The sequence below is a fragment of the Delphinus delphis genome, chromosome 12 (genome assembly GCF_949987515.2).
Source record: "Delphinus delphis chromosome 12, mDelDel1.2, whole genome shotgun sequence".
NCBI lineage: Eukaryota > Metazoa > Chordata > Mammalia > Artiodactyla > Delphinidae > Delphinus > Delphinus delphis.
In genome coordinates, this window is record NC_082694.2 from 8,614,455 (window position 1) to 8,630,419 (window position 15,965).

The 15,965-nt window shown below is 36.0% G+C and overlaps 1 protein-coding gene across 3 annotated transcripts in view; it reads right to left on the minus strand.

Moving 5' to 3' along the window:
- The window catches only part of EIF5B (eukaryotic translation initiation factor 5B), a 67,554-nt gene that overhangs the window by 32,640 nt on the left and 18,949 nt on the right, over positions 1–15,965 (minus strand). For all 3 annotated transcript variants that reach the window (XM_060027292.1, XM_060027291.1, XM_060027290.1), the window contains 8 exons: positions 12,455–12,580; positions 12,269–12,353; positions 10,923–11,598; positions 9,601–9,818; positions 9,042–9,192; positions 2,700–2,795; positions 1,905–1,994; positions 241–315 (listed from right to left, as the gene is read on the minus strand). In XM_060027292.1, coding sequence (XP_059883275.1) covers positions 241–315; positions 1,905–1,994; positions 2,700–2,795; positions 9,042–9,192; positions 9,601–9,818; positions 10,923–11,598; positions 12,269–12,353; positions 12,455–12,580 — 1,517 coding nt within the window. The remainder of the gene's footprint in view (positions 1–240; positions 316–1,904; positions 1,995–2,699; positions 2,796–9,041; positions 9,193–9,600; positions 9,819–10,922; positions 11,599–12,268; positions 12,354–12,454; positions 12,581–15,965) is intronic.

A 15,965-nucleotide genomic window follows, 5' to 3' on the forward strand; every position in this document is an offset into this window, starting at 1 on the left:
CTGAGAAAAAATGTATTCTAAAGCCTAGGCAACTATCTTACAAATGACTTTCTGAAAAACCATTTATTAATAAAATCAGGATCCATATGAGGACTTAGGAACCATGGCAATGGAGAGAGCAAGACTGGTCTCTATCCCCAGGAATGTTCATACAGCTTTCATCATCGGGAGACTATTTCTTTAATATACACACCTCCAATAACCACTGGACTTATCAATGAGTGCTTACGAGCTACTCACCTGTTTCTCTCTCCTCATCACTAGCCATAGCTTCCCAATCATCCAATCCAGCATCCTCAGTTTCTTCTTCCTCTTCTGTAAATAAAATTTTCATTAAAGACACAGAATATATCTAGACAGATAAGATTGCTTTTAGAAAAAAAAAATTACGTAGAAAACTATCCTGACATAAAGAAATAAATGTTTTAGTTATGCAAAAAGTATGTACACAATTTCATTACCTTTGGAACTAGTTTTCAATATACCTACCATGTTAAATCCTCTACTATTACTAAATGCTTCACAATTTCCTCGTGTTTTGAATACACTATATTAAACTTAACACAGATTTCACATTTGAGGTAATTAAAATATTAGCAACTCATTGAAATGTTCCTTTAGATCTTGAAAAGGGTAAATGATGGCATTCAGTTCTTGAGGATAAAAGAAATTTCACATATATCTTCTTTTTGATCTTCAACCTATACTTTATACAGAAGAATGTACTGTTTATTTTGCTTTAACCTCTACAAATACATATAAATACAACTTAAATTACATAGTTGGAGGTACAAATCTACACTTCTATTCCAGTTGAAAATAAGAACAGTACGTTGTGCTTACAACCCAAAAAATAGCCAGAAAGGTATAATTTTGAATTTATAGACTTTAAACTCTCATTAACAAAAATGATTCTTTTTACTGAAATCTAATCAAGCAAAATTATTCTCAAATGAAAGGAAGATGAGATTGGGACACTGTAGTATTTGTTTCCCTGTCATAATTACTATTTGTCAGCAAGTTTGGACACGCCTTCTTGAGGAGGAAATGAGTCAGAAACACATACCCCTAACTCCTCCTAAATTAGCAATTCTTTCTAGTGCTACAAATATCACCTAAAATAGGGAACTGCTGTTAAGTCTATCAATGTGAATTTCTCTAATCTCATCCTGTTAAGCTGAGGTGTGCCCAGGAAAATGATCCTTTTTATATTGAGAATAGGAGGGGAAGAAAAATAGGATCAGTAATACCTTTCACCAGTGTGGGTCAGTCTTAACATTCTCTAAAGCTGCTCCCATTCCTGTCTTTAAACACTGGAGATTCTCCTGATTTTACAAAACATACATTTAGCCGGCCTCTGGCTCTCCTAGCAACAGCTATCTCATGAATTAGAACAATGTTTATCTTAAAGAAAAAAAAAATCCAGAGATTTTCTCCAATCTCAAAACACACACACAAAATGAGTAAGTTGAATCCTCTTACTAATTTAGTAAACAGAAGCTGACCTCTATAAAGATTTTAAAATGCCAATTTTTATGACTCTTAATAAAAGTTCTAATTAAAAATGCTTCCAATTTGCTTCTGAAGGATTAAATAAAGAACTTTAGTTCTTCTTGGTACCGCTTAAGAATTCTGACCCATAAATAAAAACATCAGAAAAAATCCAAATACCTCTCTCTATCCTCTCTAAAAAACATTTTACCAACACTATTGTAAAGAACAAAAGTGATTCAAGTCTCACCTCTACACTTTTTACAGTGGAAATGAAATGATTTAGAGAAAAGAAAGAACTATGAAGAAGGCCATCCTGCCAGACATTTGGTTTCCCCAAACTAACGATAACCAAGACAACTTATGACACATCAGTGATATTTAACAGGAATTAATTAGTCAACACTACTGACCTGGTTCAACAGGAGGTGGTGTCTCTTCTTTTTCAGGTACTCCTTGTTCCACAACTTCTACAGCAGCACTTAATTCCATTGGTTCACATACTGAAAAAAGGAACAGAAAACAAGTTAACAATACTTTTCAGTGCATAATTTCTGTTAGGATACTCTATTAAGTACTGAATAAAAACCAGTAGTACAACCTAAATTCTTTAGCAAGTTTAGAAAACATTTAAACATCAGCTATGCGTTGTTGTTTTTTTAAAGAGGAAACTAGTTTTTCTTTCTGCTCAAGAATAGAATGTAAAATTACAGAAGGTTGAGAAGGGAACAGAAAACATAAGAATGATAGTTGTGCTTTTCAGAGTTAAGAACAGTTATTCATAGCATAGGATCCACATTCTTCAAACAAAAGTACTTTTCCATTAACCTGTCATTTGAATACGTTGAGAATGATAATAACAAGAAACAAGGTACAGGAAGTAAGTTTCAGTATGCAATTCTGATTTGCTGATTTCTTTTTAAGACTTCTGAGAAAAAATGTATTCTAAAGCCTAGGCAACTATCTTACAAATGACTTTCTGAAAAACCATTTATTAATAAAATCAGGATCCATATGAGGACTTAGGAACCATGGCAATGGAGAGAGCAAGACTGGTCTCTATCCCCAGGAATGTTCATACAGCTTTCATCATCGGGAGACTATTTCTTTAATATACACACCTCCAATAACCACTGGACTTATCAATGTGTGCTTACGAAAAGGCAAACAAAACTGTTTCTAAATCACAGGCTATTTTGTATGCAAACCTTTATTTTCCAGCTGCTGTGGTGTTTTTTTCTTCTTTTTATCTTCATAAATTGGCCTCTTCTTTGGCAAAGAGTCTTTTGATGGCACTTCAACACCTGAGGGATAAAAATGGAAAATTTCAGGGTTTATACTACTTGCTTGTCACCTAAGAAATACTACTTAAGAAGATAACATTTTATTCACCTCAGAGATGCATACCCTAAAATATAAAGGAACATTCATGGAAAACCCTCTTTTGTAATGTAAGGTATTTTAAAATTTATATACGTTTAAATTCCATTTTTTTGGTGTCCAGTTCTATGACTTTTGACAAATGCATGTAGTTATGCAACCACCATCATAATGAAGATGCAGAACAGTTCCATCACCCTGTGCTGCTCTGGGAAGTTAAACCCTATTCACATCCTTATGCCCCTGGCAGCTACTGATCTGTTCTCCAACCCAAAACATGTGCTCTTTCCAGAAAGTCACAGAAATAACACTTTACAGTCTGGCTATCATCATAATGGATTTGAGTCATCCTCGTTACTATATGTACCAGTACTTCATTTCTTTTTATTGCCGAACAGCATTCCATTGTATGGATGTACCACAGTTCCCTTATTCGACAGACAGCTGAAGGACATTTGAGTTCTAGTTTTTGACAATTATGAATAAAGCTGTTAGGAACATTTGCATGCAGATTTTTCTGTGAACATTTCTCTGGGGTAAATACTGTGGAGTGGGAATGATGGGACATTAAGATAAATATGTACAGTTGACTCTTGAACAACATGGGCGTCAGGGCTGCCAACTCTCCGCGCAGCTGAAAATCTGCATATACCTTATAGTCAGCCCTCCGTATCCATGTTTCCTCCATATTCATGGTTCTGCATCCTCAGATTCAACCAATCACAAATTGTGTAGTTACTGTAGTATTATTGGAAAAAAATCCACCTATTAAGTAAACCCACACAGTTCAAACCCGTGTTGTTCAAGGGTCAACTGTATTTAAATTTGTAAGAAACTGTCAACTGTTTTCTAAAGTGGCTTTACAATTCTGCATTCCCACCAGTAATATATGAGAGTTCCAACTGCTCTTACCAGCATTTGGTAAAGACAGATGTTGGGTTCTTTTAAATTTACATATTCTAATAAATGTGTAGTGATATCTCACAGTGGTCTTAATTTGAATTTCCTAATGATGTCGAGCAGTCTTTCCATGTGCTTATACTGAATAGTTTCTTGGTGAAGTGTCTCTTCAAACTTTTGCCCATTTTTAAATAGGATTGTTTTTCTCATTGTTGAGTTTCGAGTTATCTTTATATATATTTTTATGCACACACACACACAGTTATCACGTATGACTTTCAGGTATTTTCTTTGAATTCTCTCAATGGTGTCTTTTGCACAGCAAAAGTTTTTAACTGGACTTCAATTTTATAATTTTTTCCTTTTATGGATTATGCTTTTGAAGTTGTAACTAAGCACTCCCTGCCTAACACAAACTCACAAAGATTTTCCCCTATGTTTTCCTCTAAAAATTTTTTTTTTTTTTTGTGGTACGTGGGCCTCTCACTGTTGTGGCCTCTCCCGTTGTGGAGCACAGGCTCCGGACGCACAGGCTCAGCGGCCACGGCTCACGGGCCCAGCTGCTCCGTGGCACGTGGGATCTTCCCGGACCGGGGCACGAACCCGTGTCCCCTGCATCGGCAGGCGGACTCTCAACCACTGCACCACCAGGGAAGCCCTAAAAGTTTTTAAGTTGTATATTTTATATGTAGATCTACAATCCATTTTGAGTTAAATTTTATATAACGATTGAGATTTAGGACTAAGTTTTTTTGTTTTGAGGTTTTTTTTTTTTTTACACAATGTCTAACTGTTCCACTATCACTTGTTGCAAACATCATATTTTACCTACTGAATTGTCTTTTCCTATGACAGAAAAAAAAAACCCTGACCATACGTAGACTCTATCTGTTCTATTGATCTATTTGTCTATCCTTTTGCCAGTATCACACTGTACTGATTACTGTTTTTACAGTTAGTCTTGAAATCAGATAGTGAGTCCTCCAAGGTTTGTTCTTTTTCAAAAATACTTTGGCCATTCTAACTCCTTTATCTTTTCATACACATTTTAGAAATAGCTTATAGATATCCACAAAATATTCTGCTGCAATTTTGACTGAGATTGCACTGAATCTACAAATCAGTTTAGGAGAACTGATATCTTAACAACATCAAATCTTCCAATCCATGAATGCAACATCTCTCCATTTACACAGGTCTTCGATTATTTTCGTCAGTGTTTTATAGTTTTCAGCATATAGATTCCACAAATACTAAGTGTTTCAATTACTTTTATGGGGGGGTACTGTAAATGGTACCATTTTTAATTTTTACTGTTAATTGCAAGCATATAGAAATACAGTTGATATTTGCATACTGGTCTTATCTATAATCTTGTTAACCTCACTTATTAGCTGTAGGATTTTGTGGGGGGTAGATTCCATGGGATTTTCTATGTAGACAACTGTCATCTGTGAATAGACAGGTTTACTTCTTCCTTCCAGTCTACATGCCTTTATTTCTCTTTCTGCCCAATTGCCTGAGTTAGGACATTCCAGTGCAATGTGCAATGATTGTGATGAGAGTGGATATCCTTGCCTAAATCACAATATTAGTGTTTATTAGTATTCAGTCATTCACCAGTAACTGAAAATTGTTGTATGTTTTTTGTAAATGTCTTATATCAGGGAAGGAAGTTCCCTTCTATTCTCAGTTTGTGAATTTTTATTATACGTGAATGGTGAATTTTGTCAAATGATTCTTCTCCATCTATTGAGATGATCATGTAGATTTTCTTCTTTAGTCTATTAATATGGTGAACTATTTATTTATTTTTAAATACTGAACCAACCCTGCATTCCCAGGATAAAACCCACTTGGTCATGATAGATTAACCCTAAATATAAATATACGCACATAAACATAAATATTTATAAAGTTGACCCTTGAATAACAGGTCTGAACTACACAGATATTTATACTCAGATTTTTTTCACTAAATATGTATTATATTATAGTACTAGAAGATCCACTGCTGGTTCAATATGTGGACGTGGAACCGTGGATACAGAGGGCCGACTAGAAAATTATACACAGGTTTGTGCCTGCATGGAGAGTTGCCCCTAACCCCTAGATTGTACAAGGGTCAACTGTACTGCTGGAATCAAACTGCTAATATTTTGTGGAAAAATTCTGCATCTTTGTTCATGAGGGATATTGGTCTGCAGTTTTCCTTTCTCGTAATGTCTTTGTCTCACTATGATATAAGGGCATGCTGTCCTCATAAAATGAGTTGGGTAGTTCTGGAAGATAATGTTCATAACTAGCAATATTTCTTCCCTAAATATTTGTTAGAATTCCCAAGTGAAATCATAGAGGCCTGGAGTTTTCTTTGTTGGAAATTTTTTTTTAACTTAGATAAAATGTAAGTAGATATAGGAGTATATTTTTTAAACAGGTATAGGACTACCCAGGTTATGTATTTCTTTGCATGTTGGTTGTTTGTGTCTTTTAGGGGAATGTGTACTTGCTATATGCTTAGTAGTTACAGGCTAAAGGCTATGGAACAGACTAAAAAGGTAACCTGCTACACAATTCAGCGTAATTATCCGAAAATATCTGCAGATACACTAAGAACACATTTTGAGCTCAATTAATAAGTTTTATATTATTCTAGGTAATGAATGTGGTAAATAATATTTACCTAACAAGGCAGCTTTTAAAGATATGGTGAGACGTAGCATGTAGTATCTTTTCAATGAATGCACTTGTGGAGGGCCGTTAATGTCAGGTTAAGAAGTTTGGACACTTTTATTAACAGACAATAGGGAACCCATAAGAGGGCAAAAACTGAGCAACACTATGAAGAATAAGAAGAGAGACTAGGGCCAGAGATGCTACCTGAGAGACCATCTCTTCCAAGCCTGTCCTAAAGATTGATGCCAAGTTCACAATTTTAAATGATTTTCATCTAAACTTGTAAATACAAGTCAAGCTACTCCATAAAACAGCATTTCTGAGATTGGCAAATTACTCCCTACGTGATCCTATCCCAATTTCTCCATGAGTGCTTCTAGCCTGTCAGATAGCCACAAGTCAAATCTGATATTTGGGTGCTAGTTGTACTCGAATTTGTTCTTTACTTTTGTTTTTTAAAAAGCTATATCCCCAACTGAGAATAAGACTTTCTGAAATCTAAGTACTGTGTTTCTCTACATTTACTGCTCCCAGCTGACCATATAATGCATAACAAAGAGCTGGTCACACAGATCAATTAAATCTCAGTTCTAGGTCCTTGGACAAGCTGTTAAAGTTTTCTGAGTCTCCATTTTTTCATCTATATGATGGGAATGAAGATATTTATGAGGAAATAATGTCAAAGGTAACATCAGGTATATACTAAATACATAATACATGGTAGCTCTTACTTTAATTATAGCATAAGCACGAAAATTACTATAATATAAAAATCTGTGGAACGTAAGGACAGGACATTAAGAGAGGTCCCAAAATATTCTTCTCAAAGGAGCAAAGACACTATTTTAAATCATCTTACCTGTCAAAAACATAAGTGATTAAATGCTCAGATTATGGTCTCTAAACTAAAAGGAACCAAGGTTCCCTGGGTAAACAGTTGATTTCAAGGTCTAGAGGAGAAAATGTGCAAGATGAGCCTGGGATATCTCATGGTGTTAGAAAGCAAGGAAGAGGTCCAAGAATACAGTAGTCAAGTGAAAAAGTCACAGGGCCCAACCTGAATGACTTCCTGCTAGCCAAAGATGGTATAATTTGAGTATCAAAAACATAAATGGGGCTTCCCTGGTGGCGCAGTGGTTGGGAGTCCACCTGCTGATGCAGGGTTCGTGGGTTCATGCCCCGGTCTGGGAGGATCCCGCGTGCCGCGGAGCGGCTGGGCCCGTGAGCTATGGCCGCTGGGCCTGCGCGTCCAGAGCCTGTGCTCTGCGGCGGGAGAGACCGCGGCAGTGAGAGGCCCGTGTACCGCAAAAAAAACCAAACCAAAACAAAACAAAACCATAAATGACTTTAGGAGATGAAAACATATCAATTATATAAAATTCCATTAAGATAAAATGATATACATCCAAAGCAAAATTAAATTCTAAATTTAATACTAAACCTCCACTGGTCACCTTTGGAGGTTAAGGGGACATCAACTTATTATTTTACAAATTAGTAAAGAAAGGGAAAGAATTAAGCATATACTCTGGTTTTCCTGCATGAACTGTATTTCAGGGAAAGCTTTTCTTTAGAGAAAGATTCTAGCTAATAAATGCAGAAAGAATGACAGACTATCACAATTCTTTAATTCCTAACAAAGTACTGGATATAGGCAATGATCACCAATTGGAATTAAAATTATTAGATGAAAAGTCAATGAAGAACTTTTCTAATGGACAAGGCTGCCAATAGCTAAACTCACTGATCAATCTTGACATCACCAGAAGGCAAGCAGATCACGTGCCTCCTCACATGAGGCACTTTAGGTGGTAAAGCACCATTAAGAAGTAGCCAAACTGCTAGATCTAAAAAATTACAAGGTATAGAGAAATAAGTTAGCCAACACCAGGAGAATGCAAATAGACAAATCCAGGATAGGAGAAATTCTAGGAAAACATCCAGTATCTTCAACAAATAAATCCATGCCAAAAATAGGGGTGGTACTGGTATCAATGAGAGACAGACATTATCAACCAAATACAACACATGAATTTAATCTGGATCCTGATTTGAACAATCAATTATAAAAGACATTTTGGAGATAAGTGGAAAAAACTAGACATGGACAACATCAAGATATCAAGGAACTTTGTTTAATATAATAATACATACTACACTTATATTAAAAAGTAAAATGTCCTTATCTGTTAGGTATACACACTAAAGTAAAATGTGAGTAAACCCATAATGGCATCTGGAATTCACTTTCAAATACTCCAGGGGAAAAAAGTGGGTGGAGGGGGGACAAAACAAGAATGGTAAATGGTGATAATTGTTGAAACTGAGTGATGTCTACACGGGGACTCATTTTACTATTTTGTATTTTCATTTACAGACATACTATCATTTACACACAAATTTTTACCACAGTATAGATGTCATCTCCCTAAATAATGAAATTATCTCACCTATTCCTTATATTATTATTGGACTTTTTCACAGCATTTTCATAGAATTCTCCTCCTGATTCAATTCTCCTTTTGACCATTATAGAGATATAACTGCATGAGAGAAGTTTCTAGAGCATTCAGTTAATTAAGAACACCACCTACCCTGAGCTTGTAGAAGTTTAAGGGTAGCTTCGGCTCTGGCTCTGGCTTCTCTCTGGGATTTAGTTAAAAGTTTCCCTTCTTTTTTCAAGCGTTCTTTTCTTTCCTTTTCTTTTTGCTTTTTCCTCTCTCTTTTTTCTTGTTCCAATCTTTCCTATAAAAGAATATGCATCAGACAAAAACTGTATTAGCTTAATGAATTACAAAATTTAAACATAAACAACCCAAATTTCTAACAAAGCTCTTGAGATACATGCAAAGTATTATGTTAGGAGCTTCCAAATGAAAGTACTTTAAATGTTGTACATAATGAGTATTAATTAGTATCACATGAGAGTCGACTATGTGTTGGCAATGATGCACAAGCAACTCCTGTCTGTACCTGAGGAAATAAGGTAGGATTTTCTCTACCCCTTCATCTTATTATTTATATCTGAACAATAATGCAACTGAAATACCATACAACTAAGAAATTTTTAGAATTAGAAAGCTAGAGATATTTTACGAGAAGCGGATTTAAGTAAAATACCAAGTCAAAGTCAGCAGCTTCACAATGACATACCTCTTCTTTACGCTTGGCTTCCAATTCTTCAAGGCGTTTTATCCGTTCTTCCTCTTCTCTCTTCTGTCTTTCCTCTTCTTCTTTAAGCTTAGCCAGAGCTTCCTGCATAGCCTTAACTGTGGCTTTGCTAGGTCCTTTTTTCTTCTCTTTTTCTTTTTCTTCCTTTTCTCCTTTCTTTTTCTTCTTATCTTTTTTCTTTTTGTCTCCTTCATTGTCATCTACCAAAAAAGAAGAGAGGCAAAGAATATTTTTAAAAGTTGTTTCCTACGGCAATGGTAAGCAAACCCCAGAGTGCAGGAACCATAATGGGCCAGGGCTGATGCCAGCAGCAGGCTAAGGGCTTTGGATATCTAGGCCCCCTGAGCACTTGAGTAACCAGAAGAGCTCCAAACAACCCAGCTGGCCTCCTTAGAAGCCTACAATGCTGGTGCTACTCTGAGTTGTCCTGAGGGATTCAAGAAGATGTGAGGATCCTGTCATCAGGGAGAAGATATACAGTACCTAACGTATCTTCTAAATCCATGGTGTCTGAATTCATAAATTCTGTAGCTAGTTTTGCTTCTGTAAGATGGGGATGATAAGAATGATGCCTACCTTAAGGGGACAGACATTAGAAGAATAAAATACAAAAATATAAATATATTCCAAGAACTCTATAGCATTATGCTAAAGAATTAAAGATTATGAAGCTACTTTCTTGATGGTTCTCCTCAAACATGTCCAGACAGTAAAAATTTGAGTGGTTAAAAAGCTATGTCAATTTTCCCATTAAAAGTTTTCTAGTCTAAAGAAAAATTATATAAGTCATTTGATCTTTGTTTCCATTCTGAATAAGGGGGAAATTTAACTAGAAAGCTTCTTTTTTGCTAATTGGTTCTGGTACAAAAAAGTGCCTCAGTATTGCTTAAAAGATGTTAACTAATTTCGGCATGTTACTTTTCCATTTCATAGACCAAATTAGGTTTTTAAAAACAGGAAAGAATTCAGATATTATCTCACACTGAGGCATCAAAAGGAAGAGTAAATTTTTCATTAGGCAACTTCCAGCCTTCATGAGCAGCAAAAAACTGTTTTCCACGGTGAAATTCCGTAAAAATCCTAGTGTGTGCACAAATCATTTGAAAGATATTTTATACTACATACATAAATGTTTAACAGTGAAAATCAATTAAAGGAGTACTTAGACCTAATTTTAAGTTTCTTACAATTTAGTACCTTTATAAGCAAGGACAAACAACAAAATGACTTTGGGGCATAATAATCAAAACTTAGGCTGATTATGAATCCAAGCCTTTTGCCCTTTCCTCGATATTATTACCAACCTTCTGCAGCTGTGGGAGCCTCTCCTTTCTCTTCAGAGGCAGGAGGTGCTCCAGAATCAAGAGTCACTTTGGATTTTACAGCTTCCTCTTCAGATTTCCTTTGAGATTCTTTTGGTTTACTCTGATCCTTTTTACCAGATTCTAGCTCTTCTTTTTCTTTCAGCTTCCGCAGTTTTGCCTTTTCTTCATCCCGCTTTTTTCTCTCACGCTCTTTCTTTTCTGCCTTCTTTTGAGCCATTGTCTTAATTTTGAAGGAGGAGTCGTCATCTTCATTCCCACTCTCTACATTAGGACCTGGCTTATTTTTCTGATTCTTTTTCTGTCCTTTCCTGGACTGCAAAACTTCATCTGATTCATCACCACTTTCACCAGAAGAATGTACTCTCATGCAATCTTTAATTCTTTTACTGTTATCCTCATCCTCTTCTGACCCATCCTGCTTCTTATTCGATTTTTGAGCTTTCCCTTTAGCTTTTTTGGAGAGTTTACTAAAATCATCATCATCATCACTCCCAGAGTACATTTCCATTTTGGGTTTTGCAGTCTTTTTTGATTTTGAATCTTTATCTTCCAATTCTTCACTATCATTATCTTCAAAACTTTGTTTTTTGCCTTTCTGTCCTTTCTTTTTTTTATCTTGTTTTGAGGTGAATTCATCTTCATTATTTTCTGTTGGCTAAAAAATTTCCATTGTTAGAAATATTAACAGAGTTATACTTTATTTTTTTTATTAATTGAAACTCCTCAAAGTCATGTACTTCGTTAAGTACACATGGAAAAATTATCGAAATAATTTTAAAATAAAGTTGTTTTTACAAGAATATAAAACTCAAGCAAGTACCAGAAGCTAGCCTAGGCCTCAGGTACATCTCATAATCACTGTAAATTTCAGAATCCAGGCACTCTGAAGCAAACACTAATCACCAGTCCACATTTATTACCTTCTTCAAATGGCATAAAAAGCCTAAGGGGAAAATTGAAAGAAAAAATATCCATCCCTCTCTCATTACTCTGAGGCTTATCCAATTTCAAAGGATGGAAAGAAGTATCAATAATATAGAAAACTGCGGGTAGAGTTGGGAAATGTTATATTTCCAAATGCACCAATTTTATAAATAGACAACATATCACAAAATACCTTTAGATTCCCAAATAAAGCATCTTTATATTTGTGAAAGGTTTTAAAATGCATTATTGATTCCCTAAAAACTGTTTTCCCCCTTTGGCATCAAATTTTATGGAAACTTTTAACTAACACATATATGTTGCTCAAAGGTTTCCACAAGCAGTCCCTAAAACTGGAGCTACGAAGAAGCATAAACAGGTAACAACAATCTGTATTTCACCTTTGCTGTAGCAGTTTCTCTGTCAGCTTTGATGCCTTGAGCTTCCCAAGACAATTCTTCCAGTTCTTTCAGGATATCGTCTTCACTAGAAATGGATTAAAATATATTTTGAGGTACTGTATTAGTTTAATAAGTAAATCTAGTACGAAAGCTAATAAAAATCAAATATATTTAAAATATACTTACTCAAAATCTTGCTTTTTTTTCTCCTTTTTCTTTTTCCCCTTTGCCTTTTGAGGTTCCTGTTCCTTAGCAGCACCAGCTCCTTCTATTTCTGCAGCCAAGGCATCGAGATCAATGTCATCCTTGGCACTTAAATGAAAACACAGAAGACCTAAATGTTACTCCAGAGCAAAATAATCTGTCACATTCACTTACAGAGAATTTTTTTTTTCACTTTAGCCTTTTTCATGCATTAGCAGCCCACTGAGAAAAATCACTTGGCAAGTTCTTTCATGACAACACTTGAGTTATAACTACTCATAAGCCTCTCTGTATCTGCTTCAATAAAGTTTGAGTTACACTCAAACCCAGAAAGAGTTATAATGAACAGCTCCAGGAAGAAAATCTAGGTAATCAAGAAAAGGAAATTCATGCTTGTATTCAAGTAACCCTAAAAAACAAAAAAGAAGAAAGAAAGGAAAAGAAAAGGAAATTCACTTTTGTTGATACCAAAGTTTTTTTTGTTGAGTGTCTGAATGGAATTATTTATAAAATGAAGAAAAGTTAAAAGAGAAAAAGATTCTTATTATTTGATTATCAATAACACCTAAATCTTTGGAAACCTTTGCATTTTTACTTGGAATAGCAAAAATTTTAGAGCTGAAAGGGACTTTCATCTAGTCTCTCATTTTACCAAAGGGAAAACAAGATGCACAAAGTTTGAATGCTTTCAGCAAAACATCACCACACATCCAAATCTAAATAAATTAGGAATGATTCAGTAAATAAAATACCCCAAAATCCAGAACCAAACCTGGTCACAATCTTTTACATTCCTGGTTTCATTTCTGGTTCCATCCCACAATGTCCTCCATCTACCAATATTACTTGGAGTAATAAACCAAACTAAGTTCCAGTTAAAACCTACAGAAAACAAAGAAGGTCAGTCTGAGATGTACAAGTAGAAAAGGTGTATGAATTCAAATAAATGATACAATCAGAAAACAAAGACCTCATGCAACAGAGCCTCCACTGGTGGATGCCTTGTTGTGAAGATGCTTCACTTCAATAAAGATAATTCCTAATATGATAAACATAAAGATTATGTAACAAGACACGGAGGACACAGAATTTATCCTCAAGGAGCTTCACAGAAGAGACAGAGAGAGAGAGAGAGCAAACGAGTAAAAAACCAGAAATTGCAAAATGCTAAATGCCATGAATTAAAGGAATTTAATGCTTTTACAGGTGACCAGAATTGAAATGTGTTCCCTTTTGTCCTACATTTTAGACAGTGTATTTAAGGGGGATCATAGAACACTGAACCACTGTACTGGTGGTGACTTCCCAAAGCACCAAATCCAGAATGAGAAAGTCAGACACTTCCTAGCAGAGGAGAAACCTAGACCCAAGTTACTGAAGGAGAAAAAGGAGTTAACCAGGCAAAGAGAGTGCATATATCAGACACAATGAGCACAAAAACCTAAAGGTAATACATGTATGGTGCCTCAGGAGGACTCATTAAAAGGTATCTGAATCAACTGAGAAGCTTTTTGTAGGTTACTGATTTCTTGAGCCCACTCAAGCTAGGGAACCAGAAACTGGGGGTCGGAGCTAGGCAGCGTATTTTTAGCAATCTTTCCAGGTCAGATTTGAATGGTTTTTCTTTCTTTATAAATGAAGAAACTGAGGCACAGAGAACTTGTCCAGGATCACACAAGGCAGAGATGGGATTTGAACCCACGAAGTTCTGATTCCGAAGTCAAAGACAGTAACCCTGCTGGCATAATCAAATTTGCATTTCAGAAAGCTACCTCTGGTATAAATGATAGGGCAGAATCCCAACTAGTCAAGCAGCAGGAAAAGGTAGGAAGCTTTTCTAGCTAATTGGGATGACAAACACACATCTGACTTGCAGCAGTGGCAGGCAAGATGAAGATATATGAATCAGATAAATACTAAGGAGATCAATCAGCAACACAAATGACCAACTGGTTGTATATAGAAAGGGGGAGGGAAGAATCAAGGATAATTCTCAGGTCTCATCAGGTAACAGAAACCTTAGTCTGGCCCAGCATCAACCATCCGGCCCAGCAGCATGAGATCAACCAGTACCATCTCCAAAGGCAGCTCTGCCAATATTCCACACTACAGCAGATTCCGAGACAGGGTGACAAGGGAAGGTAGTTAATGATCGATGCTTGGCACCTCACCTCCAAAAACTTGCCAGTCCTCATCTGACTCTATTCACCTCATAAAAATAGTCTGTGATTTGCTATACTGCCACAGTATTCATTAACAAACATCTCCAGAATAATAAAACATTGGACTACATCTGTATGCTGCTGAGTTTGAAAAGCTCTTCTGGCTAGTAATAGAAATTAACAGCTTCTGAGTGCTTACTGTTTATCAGGAATTGTGCTGACCAATTATTAGACATACTGTATGTCATTTAATCCTCAAAACAACTCTATTAAATTAAGCTTAAAGATGATGATACTTTATAAAAGGCATCCAGCTAGAAAGTTACATACCAGGAACTCAAGCCCAAATCTGACACCAAGATTGTACTGACTTCCTAGAAAATGGGAAATACAGTAATCAAGTTTCTGAAAATTATTTGACACAGCTACAAAATATATCAATGATATAACAACATGCTTAACAGTCTTACCTACCATGGTTTCTACAGTGTTCTTTCAATGTGTACTGAACTTCCTACCCCTGATTCAAGAGAATGTCCTAAAATGTCAACCATATTACAAAAGTTCATGAAAGTGACACATAACATCAGTTATTTAACTTGAGACTTTTATACTCTACCTACATTTCAGCCCTACTTTTCTACCTACCCATTACATACTACAGCTTAAAGATTTCAGTAAACCAAGAGTCAAATCTACAATCCAGTCATGCTGATAATGAAAGCTTTAAAACCTTTAAGGAATGTGTAAGAGTATTTTTATGTAGGTACATCTTTCTGCAGATCATTTTTCCTTTATCAAAGCTACAGTATTCTTACTAATATTTGCCCTTCCAGCCCCAATCCTTTATTCTAAACTTACTGCAGACTTCCAGAAATAAAAGGCAATTTTCTATGGTATTCAACTCAGTGTTTTCACAGGCCACATTCCTCCATCATCAGGACAGAAAAAATGTTATAACTTAATGGCCTTTAAACAGTGAAGCTATTGGGACTTCCTTGGTGGCGCAGTTGTTAAAAATCTGCCTGCCAATGCAGGGGACATGGGTTTGATCCCTGCTCCGAAAAGATCCCACATGCCACGGAGCAACTAAGCCCGTGCGCCACAACTACTGAGCCTGTGCTCTAGAGCCCTCACATCACAACTACTGAAGCCCACACACCTAGAGCCCGTGGCTCCGCAGCAAGAGAAGCCACCGCAGTGAGAAGCCGATGCACCGCAACAAACAGTAGCCCCTGCTTGCCGCAACTAGAGAAAGCCCATGCACAGCAACAAAGACCCAATGCAGCCAGAAATAAAAATTAATTTTTTTTAAATGAAGCTATTAAAAA